At 37.1% G+C, this 13,796-nt stretch overlaps 1 protein-coding gene across 3 annotated transcripts in view; it reads right to left on the reverse strand.

Moving 5' to 3' along the window:
- The window catches only part of ADAMTS3 (ADAM metallopeptidase with thrombospondin type 1 motif 3), a 287,864-nt gene that overhangs the window by 254,961 nt on the left and 19,107 nt on the right, over nucleotides 1-13,796 (reverse strand). For 2 of the 3 annotated variants that reach the window (XM_032260968.1, XM_032260966.1), the window contains exon 3: nucleotides 12,635-13,071. In XM_032260968.1, coding sequence (XP_032116859.1) covers nucleotides 12,635-13,071 — 437 coding nt within the window. The remainder of the gene's footprint in view (nucleotides 1-12,634; nucleotides 13,072-13,796) is intronic. The other variant, XM_032260967.1, reaches the window with a different exon arrangement.

Here is a 13,796-nt window from a genome sequence, read left to right on the forward strand (position 1 = left end):
AACAGGTAAGATTCTAAAAAGGTGATAGAATAGGAAGCACCAAGAATTTCCTCACTTAGGCAACAATCATACTGGCAGAATCTGTCTGATGACAGGATTTTGGAACTCTATAGTGTACTAAAGGCTTACCACTTCCAGGGGAAGACTGGAATAATAAATTACAGTTAGTTTTAGTCAACTCTTAGAACAGTAGCAGTTACCAATACCCCAACTGGCAGCCCTGTGGCAGGCAACTGTGCACATATTCCTACAGCAGCTTGCATACAACCTGCAGGAGCCAATGTGAGCAAAAAGGACCTTGTTCTCCAATATCTTGGATCCATGCCCTGATCACTGATGCTTCTGATCATGGAGGTTTAGATGAAGAGTGGCAGCCTTTTTACTTACTCCTTCCATTGCTGCAAACCCCTCCTCATCTGACTGAAATGATTTTTAGGGAATTTAAAGAGACAGTATTTTTTTTTCATTTTTGTTTTTTTCTCTTTTCATGAATCAGAAACTGAATACTAGGACTGTCAAAAGCAACTACATATACAAGAAAAATTAGAACATCATTGTGCATGCCTAGGAAAAGGCAGAGGCTCACAAATGACCTGAGAAGACCTTAAGTTTACAGTTCAGGCTAATCTTCAGAAAAGGGGCAGCCTACAACAACAAAGCAAACAGCAAGCCTTGAGGAATGGGAGGAAATCTGTTTTCCAGAGATTCAACACTATTAGGTTCAGAAGCTCAGTTAAAAAAAAAAAAATCATAAGGAATGTAAAGGAACAGAAAAGACTGATCCATTCAAAGGAAGAAGAAAACAACAGATACTGTTCCTAAATAAGACCTAGTGGCAGTAGCAGCAGATCTACTAGAAAATTACTTTAAAACAACTGTCTTAAAGATGTCTAAAAAATTAAGAGAGACATGCAGAAAGTCAAAAAGGTGATGTATGAAAAGAAATGAAAATATCAAGAAAGAAGGAAAATCTAAAAAGAAACCAAAAAGAAATTCTGGAGTTGAAAATGAAACTAACTGGACTGCAAAATTCACTAGAGGAATTCAAAGGCAGATTTGAGCAGGCAGAAAAACTAGTAAACTTGAAGATAGGACCATGGAAATACCAAGTCTGAGAAAGAGAAAATATTGAAGAAAAGTGAACAGAGCCTAAAGGACTTGTGGAACACCATTAAGCAGACCAGCATACATATTGTGGGAGATCCAGAAAGAAAAAAAAAAAAAGCAGAGAAAATATTTGAAGAAATAATAGCTGAAAAATTCCCAAATTTGATGAAAGACATAAATATAAATATCTAAGGAGCTCAATAAACTCCAAGTAGGAAGAATTCAAAGAGATTCACACTAAGACACATCATAATTAAATTGCTGAAAGACGAGACAAAGAGAGAATTTTTAAAGAAGAAAGAGAGAAGCAATGTATCACATACAAGGGATCCTCAAGACAATCAGTAGATTTCTCAGCAAAAACTTTCAGATTCTAGAGGCAGTGGAATGATATATTCAGAATGCTAAGAGGAAAAAAAATTGTACACCAAGAATCCTAATTTGGCAAACTATCCCTTCAAAATTGAGGGAGAAATTAAGACATTTCTAGACAAATACATGCTAAGAGAGTTCATTACCATTACACCTTCTGCAAGAAATGCCAAAGACTTTTTTTTAGCAGAAGTTGAAAAACCCATCCTAAATTTCATATGGAATCTCAAAGGAACCCAAATCACCAAAACAAATTTGGAAAAAAAGCAGAAAGCTGGAGGACTCACATTTCCTGATATCAAACTTATTACAAAGCTATAGTAATCAAAACAGTGTTATACTAGCCTAAAGATAAACATATGCAACAATGGAATAGAATAGAAAGTCCAGAAATAAATTATTGCATATATGGTCAAATGATTTTGGAAAGGGGTGCCAAGAGCATTCAATTGAGAAAAGACAGTCTTTTCAACAAATAAATCTGGGAAAACTTGATATCCACATACCTAAAGCACAAAGCTGGGTCCTTACCTAATACTATATACAAAAATTAATAGAAAATGGATCAAACAGCTAAATGTAAGACATAAAACTAAAAACTCTCTTGTAAAAAAAAATAGAGCAAAAGCTTCAGAACATTGAATTTTGCAATAGATCTCACATCAAAGGCATAGGCAACAAAAGAAAAAATAAATTGGAATTCATGAAAATTTAAAAAAAAAACTTTTGTGTATCTAAAGACATTATTAACAGAGTAAAAGGGCAACACGCAGAATGGAAGAGAACACTTGCAAACCAAGTTATATATATATGATAAGAGATTAACATCTCAACAACTCAACAACAAAAAAAAAAAAACAGATTCAAAAATAAGGAAGGAACCTCAATAGACATTTCTCCAAAGAAGATATACAAGGGGCCAACAGGCACATGAAAAGATGTTTAACTTCGCTAATCATAAGGGAAATGCATCTCAAAACTATAATAAGACACTATTTGCCTTACAACATTTAGGATTGCTACTATACAATGTGGCAATTCCTCAAGGAACTAGACCCAGAAATACCATTTGACCCAGCAAATGTAATACCCAAATAATCCTTTGGGTATTACTGAGTGTATATCTTTATTACTGAGTGTATACCCAACAAATTATAAATCATTCTATTATAAAGACACATGCACACGTATGTTTATTGTGGCACTGTTCACAATAGCAAAGACTTGGAACCAACCCAAATGCCCATCAATGATAGACTAGATAAAGAAAATGTGGCACATATACACCATGGAATACTATGCAGCCATAAAAATGGATGAATTCATGTCCTTTGCAGGGACATAGATGAAGCTGGAAACCATCATTCTCAGCAAACTGACACAAAAACAGAAAACCAAACACCACATGTTCTCAATCATAACTGGGTGTTAAACAATGAGAACACATGGACACAGGGAGGGAAGCATCACACACTGGGGCCTGTTGGGGAGCAGGGGTTAGGGGATAACAGGGGGTGGGGGCATTGGGGAAAGATAGCATTAGGAGAAATTCCTAATGTAGGTGATGGGGTGATGGATGCAGCAAACCACCATAGCACATGTATACCTATGTAAAAAACCTGCACATTCTACACATGTACCCCATAACTTAAAGTATAATAAAAAAATAAAAATAAAAAAATATTTTTTTAAAGAAAATAACGAGTATTGGCAAGAATGTTGAGAAAATCAAACTCTTGTGCACTGCTGGTGGGAATGTAAAATGGTATAGCTACTGATACGGTTTGTCTGTGTTCCCACCCAAATCTCATCTTGAATTGTATTTCCCACAATTCCCACATGTTGTGGGAGGAATCTGATGGGGGGTGACTGAATTATGGAGCGGGGTCTTTTCTGTGCTATTCTCCAGATAGTGAATGAGTCTCATGAGATCTGATGGTTTTAAAAAATGGGAGTTTGCCTGCGTAAGCTCTCTCTTTGCTGCCTTCCATGTAATATGTGACTTGCTCCTCCTTGCCTTCTGCCATGATTGTGAGGCCTGCCCAGCCACATGGGACTGAGTCCATAAACCTCGTCCTTTTGTAAATTACCCAGTCTAGGGTATATCTTTATCAGCAGTGTGAAAATGGACTAATACAGTAAATTTCTACCAGTAGAATGAGGCACTGCTGAAAAGATACCCCAAAATGTGAAAGTGACTTTGGAACTAGGTAACAGGCAGAGGTTGGGATAGTTTGAAGGGCTCAGAAGAAGACAGGAAAACGTGAGAACATTTGAAACTTTCTAGAGACTTGTTGAATGGTTTTGACCAAAATGCTGATAATGATATGGACAATGAAATCCAAGCTGAGGTGGCCTCAGGTGGAGATGAGGAACCTGTTGGAAACTGGAGCAAAGGTGATTCTTGTTATGTTTTAGCAAAGAGACTGGCAGCATTTTGCCCCTGCCCTAGAGATTTTAGGAACTTTGAACTTTAAAGAGATGTTTCAGGGTATCTAGTGGAAGAAATTTCTAAGCAGTAAAGAATTCAAGATTTGACTTGGGTGTTGTTAAAGGCATTCAGTTTTATAAGGAAAGCAGAGCATAAAAGTTCAGAAAATTTGCAGCCCAACAATAAGAAAATCCTTTTCTAAGAAATCCAAGCTAGCTGCAGAAATTTGCATAAGTAACAAGGAGCCCAATGTTAATCCCCAAGACAATGTGGAAAATGTCTCCAGGGCATGTCAGAGGTCTTCACAGCAGCCCCCTCCCCCACCACCATCACAGGCCTGGAGGCCTAGGAGGAAAACATGCTTTTATGGGCCTAGGGACTCAGTGCCCTGCATCCAAGCTGCTCCAGCCATGACTAAAAGGGGCCAAGGTACAGTGTGGGCCATGACTTCAGAGGGCACAAGCCCCAAGCCTTGGCATATTCCACATGGTACTCAGCCTGTAGGTGCACAGAAATCAAGTACTGAGGTTTGGGAACCTCTACATAGATTTCAGAGAATGTACAGAAATGCCTGGATGTCCAGGCAGAATTTTGCTGCAGGGGTGACTCTCTCATGGAGAATCTCTGCTAGGGCACTGCAGAAGGGAAATGTGGGGTGGGAGCCCCCACACAGAGTCCCTACTGGGGCACCATCTAGTGAACCTGTGAAAAGAGGGCCACAGTCCTCCAGACCCCGGAATGGTAGATCCACCAATAGCTTGCACCATATGCCTGGAAAAGCTGCAGACACTCAACACCATCCCATGGGAGCCACCAAGAGGAGCGCTGTACCCTGAAGAGCCACAGTGGGGGAGCTGCCCAAGACCATGGGAATCCATCTCTTGCACACATTAAGTGTGACTTAAATGCAAGACCTGGAGTCAAAGGGGATCATTTTGGAGCTTGTAAATTTGACTTCCCTGCTGGATTTCGGACTTGCATGGGTCCTGCAGCCTCTTGTTTTGGCCAATTTCTCCCATTTGGAATGGTTGTATTTACCCAATGCCTGTACTCTCATTGTTTGTAGAAGTAACTAACTTGCTTTTGATTTTATAGGCTCATAGACGGAAGGGTCTTGCCTTGTCTCAGATGAGACTTTGTACTGTGGACTTTTGAGTTTATGCTGAAATAAACTCAAAAGTTTATTTTGAGGGGGGACTGTTGGGAAGGCATGATTGGTTTTGAAATGTGAGGACATGAGATTTGGGAGGGGTCAGGGGTAGAATGATATAGTTTTGCTGTGTCCCCACCCAAATCTCATCTTGAATTGAAACTCCCACAATTCCCACAAGTTGTGGGATGAACCCAGTAGGAGGTGATTAAATTATGGGAGTGGATCTTTCCTGCACTGTTCTCATGCCAGTGAATGGGTTTCATGAGATCTAACGGTTTTAAAACATGAGTTTGCCTGCACAAGCTCTCTCTTTGCCTGCTGTCATTCATGTAACATGTGACTTGCTCCTCCTTGCCTTCTACCATGATTGTGAGGCTTCCCCTGCCACGTGATCTATAAGTCCAATTAAACCTCTCTCTTCTGTAAATTACCCAGTCTTGGGTATATCTTTATCAGCAGTGTGAAGACGAACTAATACAGCTACCATGGGAAACAGTATGGCAGTTTTTTCCAAAAATTAAAGATAGAATGACCATATGATCCATCGATATCACTTTGGGGGATAAATTCAAGTGAACTGAACACAGAGTCTTGAAAATATATGTGTACACTTACGTTTATGGCAGCATTATTCATAACATCTAAAGCGTGGAAGCAATCCAAGTATCTAACAACAGATAAATGAATAAATAAAATGTGGTACATACATAAAATGGGAAATTATACAACTTACAAAGTAAGGAAATTCTGACATATGCTTCAGAATGGATGAAATTTAAGGACATTACGCTAAATGCAATAAGCTAGTCACAAAATGAAAAATATCGTGTAATTCTACTTACATGAAGTATTTAGAGAAGTCAAAATTATAGAGACAGAAAGTAGAAAATGGTGATTGTCAGAGGCTATAGGGAGGTAGAAATGGGAAATGATTTTTTAACAGGTATAGAGTTTCAGTTTTTCAAAATGAAAAGAGTTCTGGAGATGGGTGGTAGTGATGGTTGTACAACCATATGAATGTACTTAACACCACTGAACTGTATACTTAAAACATGATTAAGACAGTGCATTTTATGTTATGTGTATTTTATCATTAAAAATACTGGAAGAAAAAGGAGGCTATTACAATCTAGACAGTGCATCTCAAAACCTGTCAGGCTAATAGATAGCGTGTGTGTGTGTGTGTGTGTGTGTGTGTGTGTGTGTGTGTGTGTCTTATTTTTCAGTATTACTGAATATATAGATATGTCTTATTTTTCGGTATTACTTAATCTGGAGTTAGATCTCAGTTCAATTATATATTCTGGTTTCTTCAATCAATACATAAGAATTTTCAGAAATATGTCACAATTATGGAAGATTTGAATCTGCTTACTGCCAACCTATTTAGGATGACAAAGCACCATAAAACTAATAACAATCTCTTCATACATGTAGTAGTCTAATATTGCTCAAAATTAATCAATTCCTTTGAAAATAAAGTGTTTAAAATGTGTTTTTTTAGAGGCACAGAATTCACCCTGTCTACCTTAATAAAAAGCAAAATTGATTATTAACCCCTTATTTGCAATTTCATTGTTATAGAGTGACGATAGTAAAGTCTCCCTTTTAAACTGTATTTCTGATTAATCACTCTATATTTCTAGCAGTATTAAATCATACAATATTCCAGTACTCTTTGAAGAGTTACACTTGACCAATCTCAGTATTCAGTGTAACAACTTACATATTGGTGCTTCAGAATGCTTTAACTTGGATCAGGATTCCTGGAACTGAAGATTATTAAGTTAAACCTTGAGAGTGAGTTTAGTTTGCAAGGAGGCTGTGACCTCAGGGCATAATTATGTACAAGGGTATCATATCAACTCTGTGCTGTGCCTTTGTTCTTCTTTTAATTACAATTTACCCAGAAGGAAATATTTCAGATGTGATCAAGCATATTTTAACAGTTCCTAAAGCATTTTTTAGTATCTTCAAAAACTTACTTTAGTTATAATGACATTATGGTTTTCATGGCATTGAAAAGAACAGAAAGCATTACTTTCCAAGTCAGCAATAGAAAGAAAAAGTACTTCCATGTCCCTTTTATTTTCTGTTTGTCCAGGTCTATCCAAAAAGAAACGTGCAATTTTCCCTTTTTTAACCATCTTTAAATTTATTTTTTAAAAATTACTATATCAAAGAAGAGATGCTTGGGAAAAACTATAATCAAACTGATGTACATAAAAGAACTAACTGTGACCAGGTAGTATTTATGATAATAAATAAACATGAATAATTTAACTACAAATAACTATTTTTAAAAATATTTAAATTTGAAAACACTTTTGACTTCTTTTTTTTTTTCCTTCATTTCCTATTTTATTCCAAGATCATATCCTTGGATACTCTTTGTATAAGATAATTAGTGACAAAAGAGAAATGTAGACAAATCATTGAAAAAGGCTTGACATATGTATGATTCTAGCCATATAAAAGTTACATATGAGATGTAAAAATTATCAAAGACTATGCCAAACCTTCCCTCTTCATCCTGAATAAGCACAAACTGCCTGCCTATTTGAAGAAAGAGGCAAGACGGATGATGTATCCAATAGCTCAGACCTGGCATAGGCAGGCACACATCAGTTCTTGAGGGGCACTGCTTGATCACATCAGGAAGGGAGCAGTAAGGCCACCACTGGTTCTTCCAGACTAATTAAACTGGAGGACTCTTATCGCTCTTCATTCTTAAAGGGGCCAGTATCTGCTGCTTTGTTCCTAACCCCTAGAAATTAAAGGGTATAAGGGCTTTAAGCATCTTCCAATCCTGCATTGCCAAAACAGCCTGCCTGGTGTAGGCACCTGGAGGTGAGGTGAAACACTGCTTCAGTCCTTTATTCTTCAGACCTTCTAAGGTCTCAAATCAGCATGTAACCCATGAGGGCACAGATATCTCTTCTGTCTCATCAATAACATACACAACACCTTCTGTGGACATCTTCCACGGGAGGAAGAGGCGAGAGGCAGCAGGTCTTTAGACATCAGGTTCTCTCATTAAAGCAGATACACAAATATCAACATATCAAAATCAGCCCTCAAAACCTTTTTTAAATCCACTATATAGCTACGAACGTATGCCTATTTTTAGTATCAAACATTTCATTCACCAGATCGAGCTGTATTACAGCTGGTAATCACCAGTCAAATGTTCTCAATCATGGACATACTGGCTCGTAATACTTTTTAAAATGGACTTTTTTAAAAAGTGCCTCGCAGCTAGACTTAAAAAACATATTCTTGCCATGCCTGTTTTAGTAAGGGATCAAATCACACAGTGAAAGTCTTAAGGCAGGTAACTAGGGCTGTTTTGGTTGTAACTTTGCAGTTGCCCACAAAGACTTCATTTAGTCCTGTTCAAAATCTAACAAAGATAAAATTACTCTGATATTAACCAGATGTGACTATCAGATGTTTTAGAAGAGAGGCTCTCTTTATGGTTCCCAAATTGTTAACCTCAAGCTTCCAAGAACCTCAGCCCTACCAGTAAAGATCTCTGTTAGATGCCTCAGGGAGCCCAAAGGTGGTCTGGACTGAAGACAAGGCAGGAGAGAAAGTGTTCTGACCAGAACTTTCCTGAGTTTATCCAATTTATACTTTTTTTTATTAGATAACCCCTAGTGGTTTCATTTGAAGGAAGAATTAGAAATGTTAAAAAAAAAGAAAAAGAACATTGAAAACCTCTGTCCTAGATAAATCCCCTTGATCTTAAAATCAGCCCACAAGGAAATCATTGAGCTGGGTAGCCCAGCAGAGCCATTAGCTAGTCAGTTCTTCCACTCACAACCAGTTCCCTCTGATGACAGTCCAAGGGAGTTAGCAAGGTGATACTCTTCTAGCAAGTTGAGAAAAATCCAGTTTCTTTAGATTATGAAACACATGACAAAAAGCCTGCTAACCAAAAAACCTTTATTTTGACAAATTGTAGACCACAAAATATGATTGCGAGCTGCCACTACTCACAGGGGAGATTTAATGGTATTAGAGAGTAAATGCCAGGACTCTGTGGGAGAAATCTATTTTCATCTGGGATTCTCAGCCAGAGTGTCTTCCCAAAAATTGTGTAAAATGCCTGCCATTCTCATGACTCCTGACCACCAGACTCTCATTTCAATGGTGTAGAAGTAGAGAGGTAAAGCACATCAACACACTCTAGGAAAAGACCACCAGAAGCACATATTCAGTTAATAAGCTGGGTTTATTACACATCGCTGAGATGGAGAATGTACAGCAGAGGGAACCATGAGAATCTCAGTAAGAGACTGTTGAAAAGAACCTATTATTAACAGCATTTGCGCTTTGGTTGGTTTAATTTTGAGAGGAGTCTAAAGAAGTAGGGCATTTTTCTAGATTGGATGTTGTCAGAAAGTGGAGATAATTCTATGATTGAATATCTCAATAATTCTTCCCTATAAGTAGGGCAGACTAGAGCAAGGATAAAGCTGTAATTGATAAAGGATTAGCAGTCACTCATTCATGATAATATTGACTGAGAACAGGAAAGAGTTAATGCTAGGCACAAAAAGATACTGTTCTTGATTGTTCACACTGGGTAGGACTCACTGTCAATTGCTTTGTACAGGAGACCCTGTTGATTTCAGAAACTCAGTGAGTAATGTGTATGTCTACATCATATTCCAGACCATAGCTCTATACGTCACTCAAGGCATTCTTCTGTTCTCTTTGTGAAAGCCTATGTTAAATTGCCAATCATGCAATCATTTCATACAATTACCTGCAATAGGTCTACCTGATGATTTTAGTCACATTTCTGATGTCCAGAGTGGGCGAAACCAGCTAAGTGTCACTGCCTGTTTCTCAAACTAACTGTGGTGAAGAAACAGTTTTTCTCCCTAGTCAGTTCCAGACTAGTACTTTTGTACATACAAAATAAATATAATTTGATACAATAAAAACTAATTACTATAATAATGAAAAGATAGAAAACACCAGCCCATTTTCAAAACTGTTATTATTAGACCTAATAATGCACAAGCTGTCAAAATTGCTATAAAAGGTCCTAAACTCTTAGCCTCACTATTGATATTTGTCTTGTCACAAACCTGAGTCTGTGTAGAACATTTAAGTAGCACTGGGGTTTTTTAATTAAATTAAAAGCATTCTGTTAAACATGTCTGGTGTGCTGCCCATTTCAAACTCACAGAGCATCTGACAAGGCAGCAGAAAAGAAAAGGAGAAGAAATTTTATTCATGGTGAGGGTCTTGTCATGAACCCCCCAACTTAGTAAGGAGTAAACACCTGTGGCTACTATCGATGTGCAACGGTTTCAAAGAACACATGTAGAAAATTGAATTACTAGAATCCCTTCTATACCAGTCCAGTATTAATCTAATGAAATTGATTAAATTTCCCATGCAGGTAGGGTTTCAATAGCTATACTCTTGACAGGCAGAGATTTTCTCATCGGTATTTTTAGGCCAGAAGTGGCTGTACGTTCTATTAAGACAACTTGGCTTTTATTATAACCCCAAAGCCTCCCAAGACAATGGCTTTATATGCCATCAGGTTAATTCTCTCGTATCTATGTTATCTCAGTATCCATGTTCCTTCCCTAAGGTCAAGGAGGTCAAGCCTAAATTCCTACACGTAGCCAATTAAAGGACTCAGGCACCAGCTGATCAGCCAAATTTATCCACATTCTCACTCTCACCAATTAAACTTTGAAATGATCTCTTCTAAAGGTTTATCTTGTTCAAAACAATTCAATTTTAAGAAATCCTCCCCAACTCAATGAAGCAACTGCTGTGATTCCTCAGTTTGCTGATCTGTTCTCCTAAGCCTGCTTCTGTTTCTGCACGATCTGCTTTCTTCCTTTTAGCACACAGCTGCTATGAGCTGGAAACTCTAGAAAAAGCTTCCATGTGTACATGGCCACATCCTCAGCACTGCCTAATAAGGCCATACCCACCCTTTTCCTGATCAAACTCAAGGTCTGGGCCACTTCTCTCTGCTGAAAAATTCTGTTCCACTCATAAAATCTCCCCAGAAGATATTTTCCTTAACCATAATTTAAAGTAAACATAATATACTATATTAAATATATAAAAATGTTACATATTTACATATAATTATATAAATATTTACATATATTTTATGTGTGTGTTCTTTTACCAAACATCTTGGACATTTAAATTCTATGGCATTCATTTCTGAGTTCCTTGAGGGTGTAACCATGATTATTTCTTTTGCTATTTCACAGTGCCCAGGATAGTGCCATAACCAGCTTCCTGCAAATTTTTTAAATTTATTAGTTAATGAATCAAAGAACTTCTACTCATTTAAAATGAATAGAAGTTTTATACACACACACACATACACACATGTATTATTATACACACATGTATTATGCCAGCCCAGCACGAATTCTGAAGCATAATCCTAAATTACTGGTGTTCATGTTGCAGAAGTGGACCTGCTACATGCATGCCACTGTTTTCCATGCTGGTTTTTACAACCCTCCAGAACATCAAGAGTCAGCACAAGCTGGCAAAAATAAACTAAAGCATGATGAACTCACGAGCACTTGATAAAACATTGTATCTTAATTCCATTGGGTCGGAGTTATGCCTAAAGAGGACAACAGCAGAATATTCAAAGTATCACAGCAGGACCAGCCAAAATATTATAGAATAATTATAATCAGGAATGAAAGAAATATTTTGAGAACTCCCAGAAGCAGTGACAAAACAAAAGTAACAGCTCTGAATTCCCAAGAAACAGAAGCCTGATAGCCACTGAAATAAAAATGGTTGTTCTTTTGTAATACAGACTTGTAATCAACTGTGTATGGAAGAGGCATAAACACAAACACACATTTCAAATAACAACTGGAAATACAAAACAAATAAAAATAGTTCACCTATACAGAGCGTGTAAAGAAGGGCTGATTACTATTGGCCTGAACCACAAAACTGAAAAGCAACAAATGGGTGTTGAATTTGAAGATGAATCAAAGCCACCGCACAGAAAGCATTGCATCTTGCGTTCATAAAGTAATGCTACTTGGACATATTCTGACAGAGAATCTGCTCATTTCCCACGTTAGCATTCTCTGAGGAAGCTAGAGAACACTTTCAAAATGCTTTATTTATGAAGATGTCTAAAGTTTCCACATAAGGAATAAAATACTATCATTCTGAAAGAATCTATGCTTCTTTAGAAAGTTTTCAGAACACTTTGAACAAAAGAACATAAAATCCCCCAATGTAATACAAGGAAAAACATTAGCAAAAAAAGCAAAAAAAGAAGAAGAAAAGAAGTGCTAAAATAATTGTCTTTTGTTTCTTGGAATAATGTTGTCTTCACATTATTCCATGAAACTAAATTGTCACAAATTAAGCCAACATATACATCTTTAACTGCAAAATGCTTTCTAGTGTCTTTTTCTGAACTTAAAATATAACATAACAATGAAGCCTCCTTTCCACCTCCACCTTCCAAACCATGCAGAAGCCAAGGCTGCCCTCCCAGCACCTGCAAACTCATACACACAAAATGGAAGGAGACTTACCAGACCATCACAGTTGCTGATGGCAACAGAAGTTCCTGGAATGTTCACGATGTCACCAACATAAGCACAGTTAGTCTGCAAAGGCTCAGTTTTCCGGATTCTATCTGTAGCACTTCCTGGTTGATGGTTGTTAATGGGATCGGTTATATTCCCAGGCACCAGAGATGTCTCATGCCATTCCACAACAGCCCCAGGAGCTACTAGTTGAGTGTTGGGCTTTAGTCGCAGATGAAAATCTTTTCCAAATGCTGTGATGTTAAAGAACAACTGCTCAGGGTTGGAAGACACGTCCCTCGCTGATCTCTTTTTGTGATTCGCAGAAAGAGTATGGGAGAGATAGTGTCCTTCTAGATTTGTGCTCACTGGAGTCACCAACTCATACTCTCTGTATCTCTTTACTGGTAAATCTGTGGGGTGAAAAACAGAATTGTTGAACCCTGTACAATAAGATAACGCAGGAGAACATAACACAGACAAAATGTACCCACCTCACAAGACCATGCCTCAATATGGACATTCCCAAATCATCTCATAAATATTAAACTTTGAGAATAAAAATCATGTCCCAAATGCTCTTAACACCTGTGTTAGTCAAGAGTGAACAGCATTTTCATTTTGCATTCTCATTTTGCACCTTATTCCTTAAGTGGGACAGATTTCTACTTGAATATAAAAGTGCATTTGGAACCCACCTACAATATGGGTAGCCACTTACATATTAAACTGAATGTCACAATTAGCACTTAATTCCCCTGGCTTAGCACTGAACACCCTGTGTTCAATGAATCCTTTTTTAATTAAAATAGCATTATGTTGTAAATATTCACAGCTCATTAATACATTTGCAAACACAAATATAATGTGTCCATAAACTCTAAATGGCTTCCTTAAAAATCAAAATTTATCATTGGCATAATTTATATATAAATTTAATAAATTTATATATAAATTATATAATATATTTATATATATTATATAATTTATATAAATTATAAATTTATATATAAATTATTATGCCAATAATAAATTTTTTGATTTTTAAGCAAGCCATTTACAGTTTATTATTGGTATAACTGACATCTGCCAAAAACTTTTAACTATGTAGAAAAACTTTCTGATTGTTTTCATTTTTTCCCTGTAGAAATCCTGGAATTTAGACTAT

Source organism: Sapajus apella, unplaced genomic scaffold (assembly GCF_009761245.1).
Source record: "Sapajus apella isolate SASKATOON/1434 unplaced genomic scaffold, GSC_monkey_1.0 scaffold121, whole genome shotgun sequence".
In the NCBI taxonomy this organism is placed as follows: Eukaryota; Metazoa; Chordata; class Mammalia; order Primates; family Cebidae; genus Sapajus; species Sapajus apella.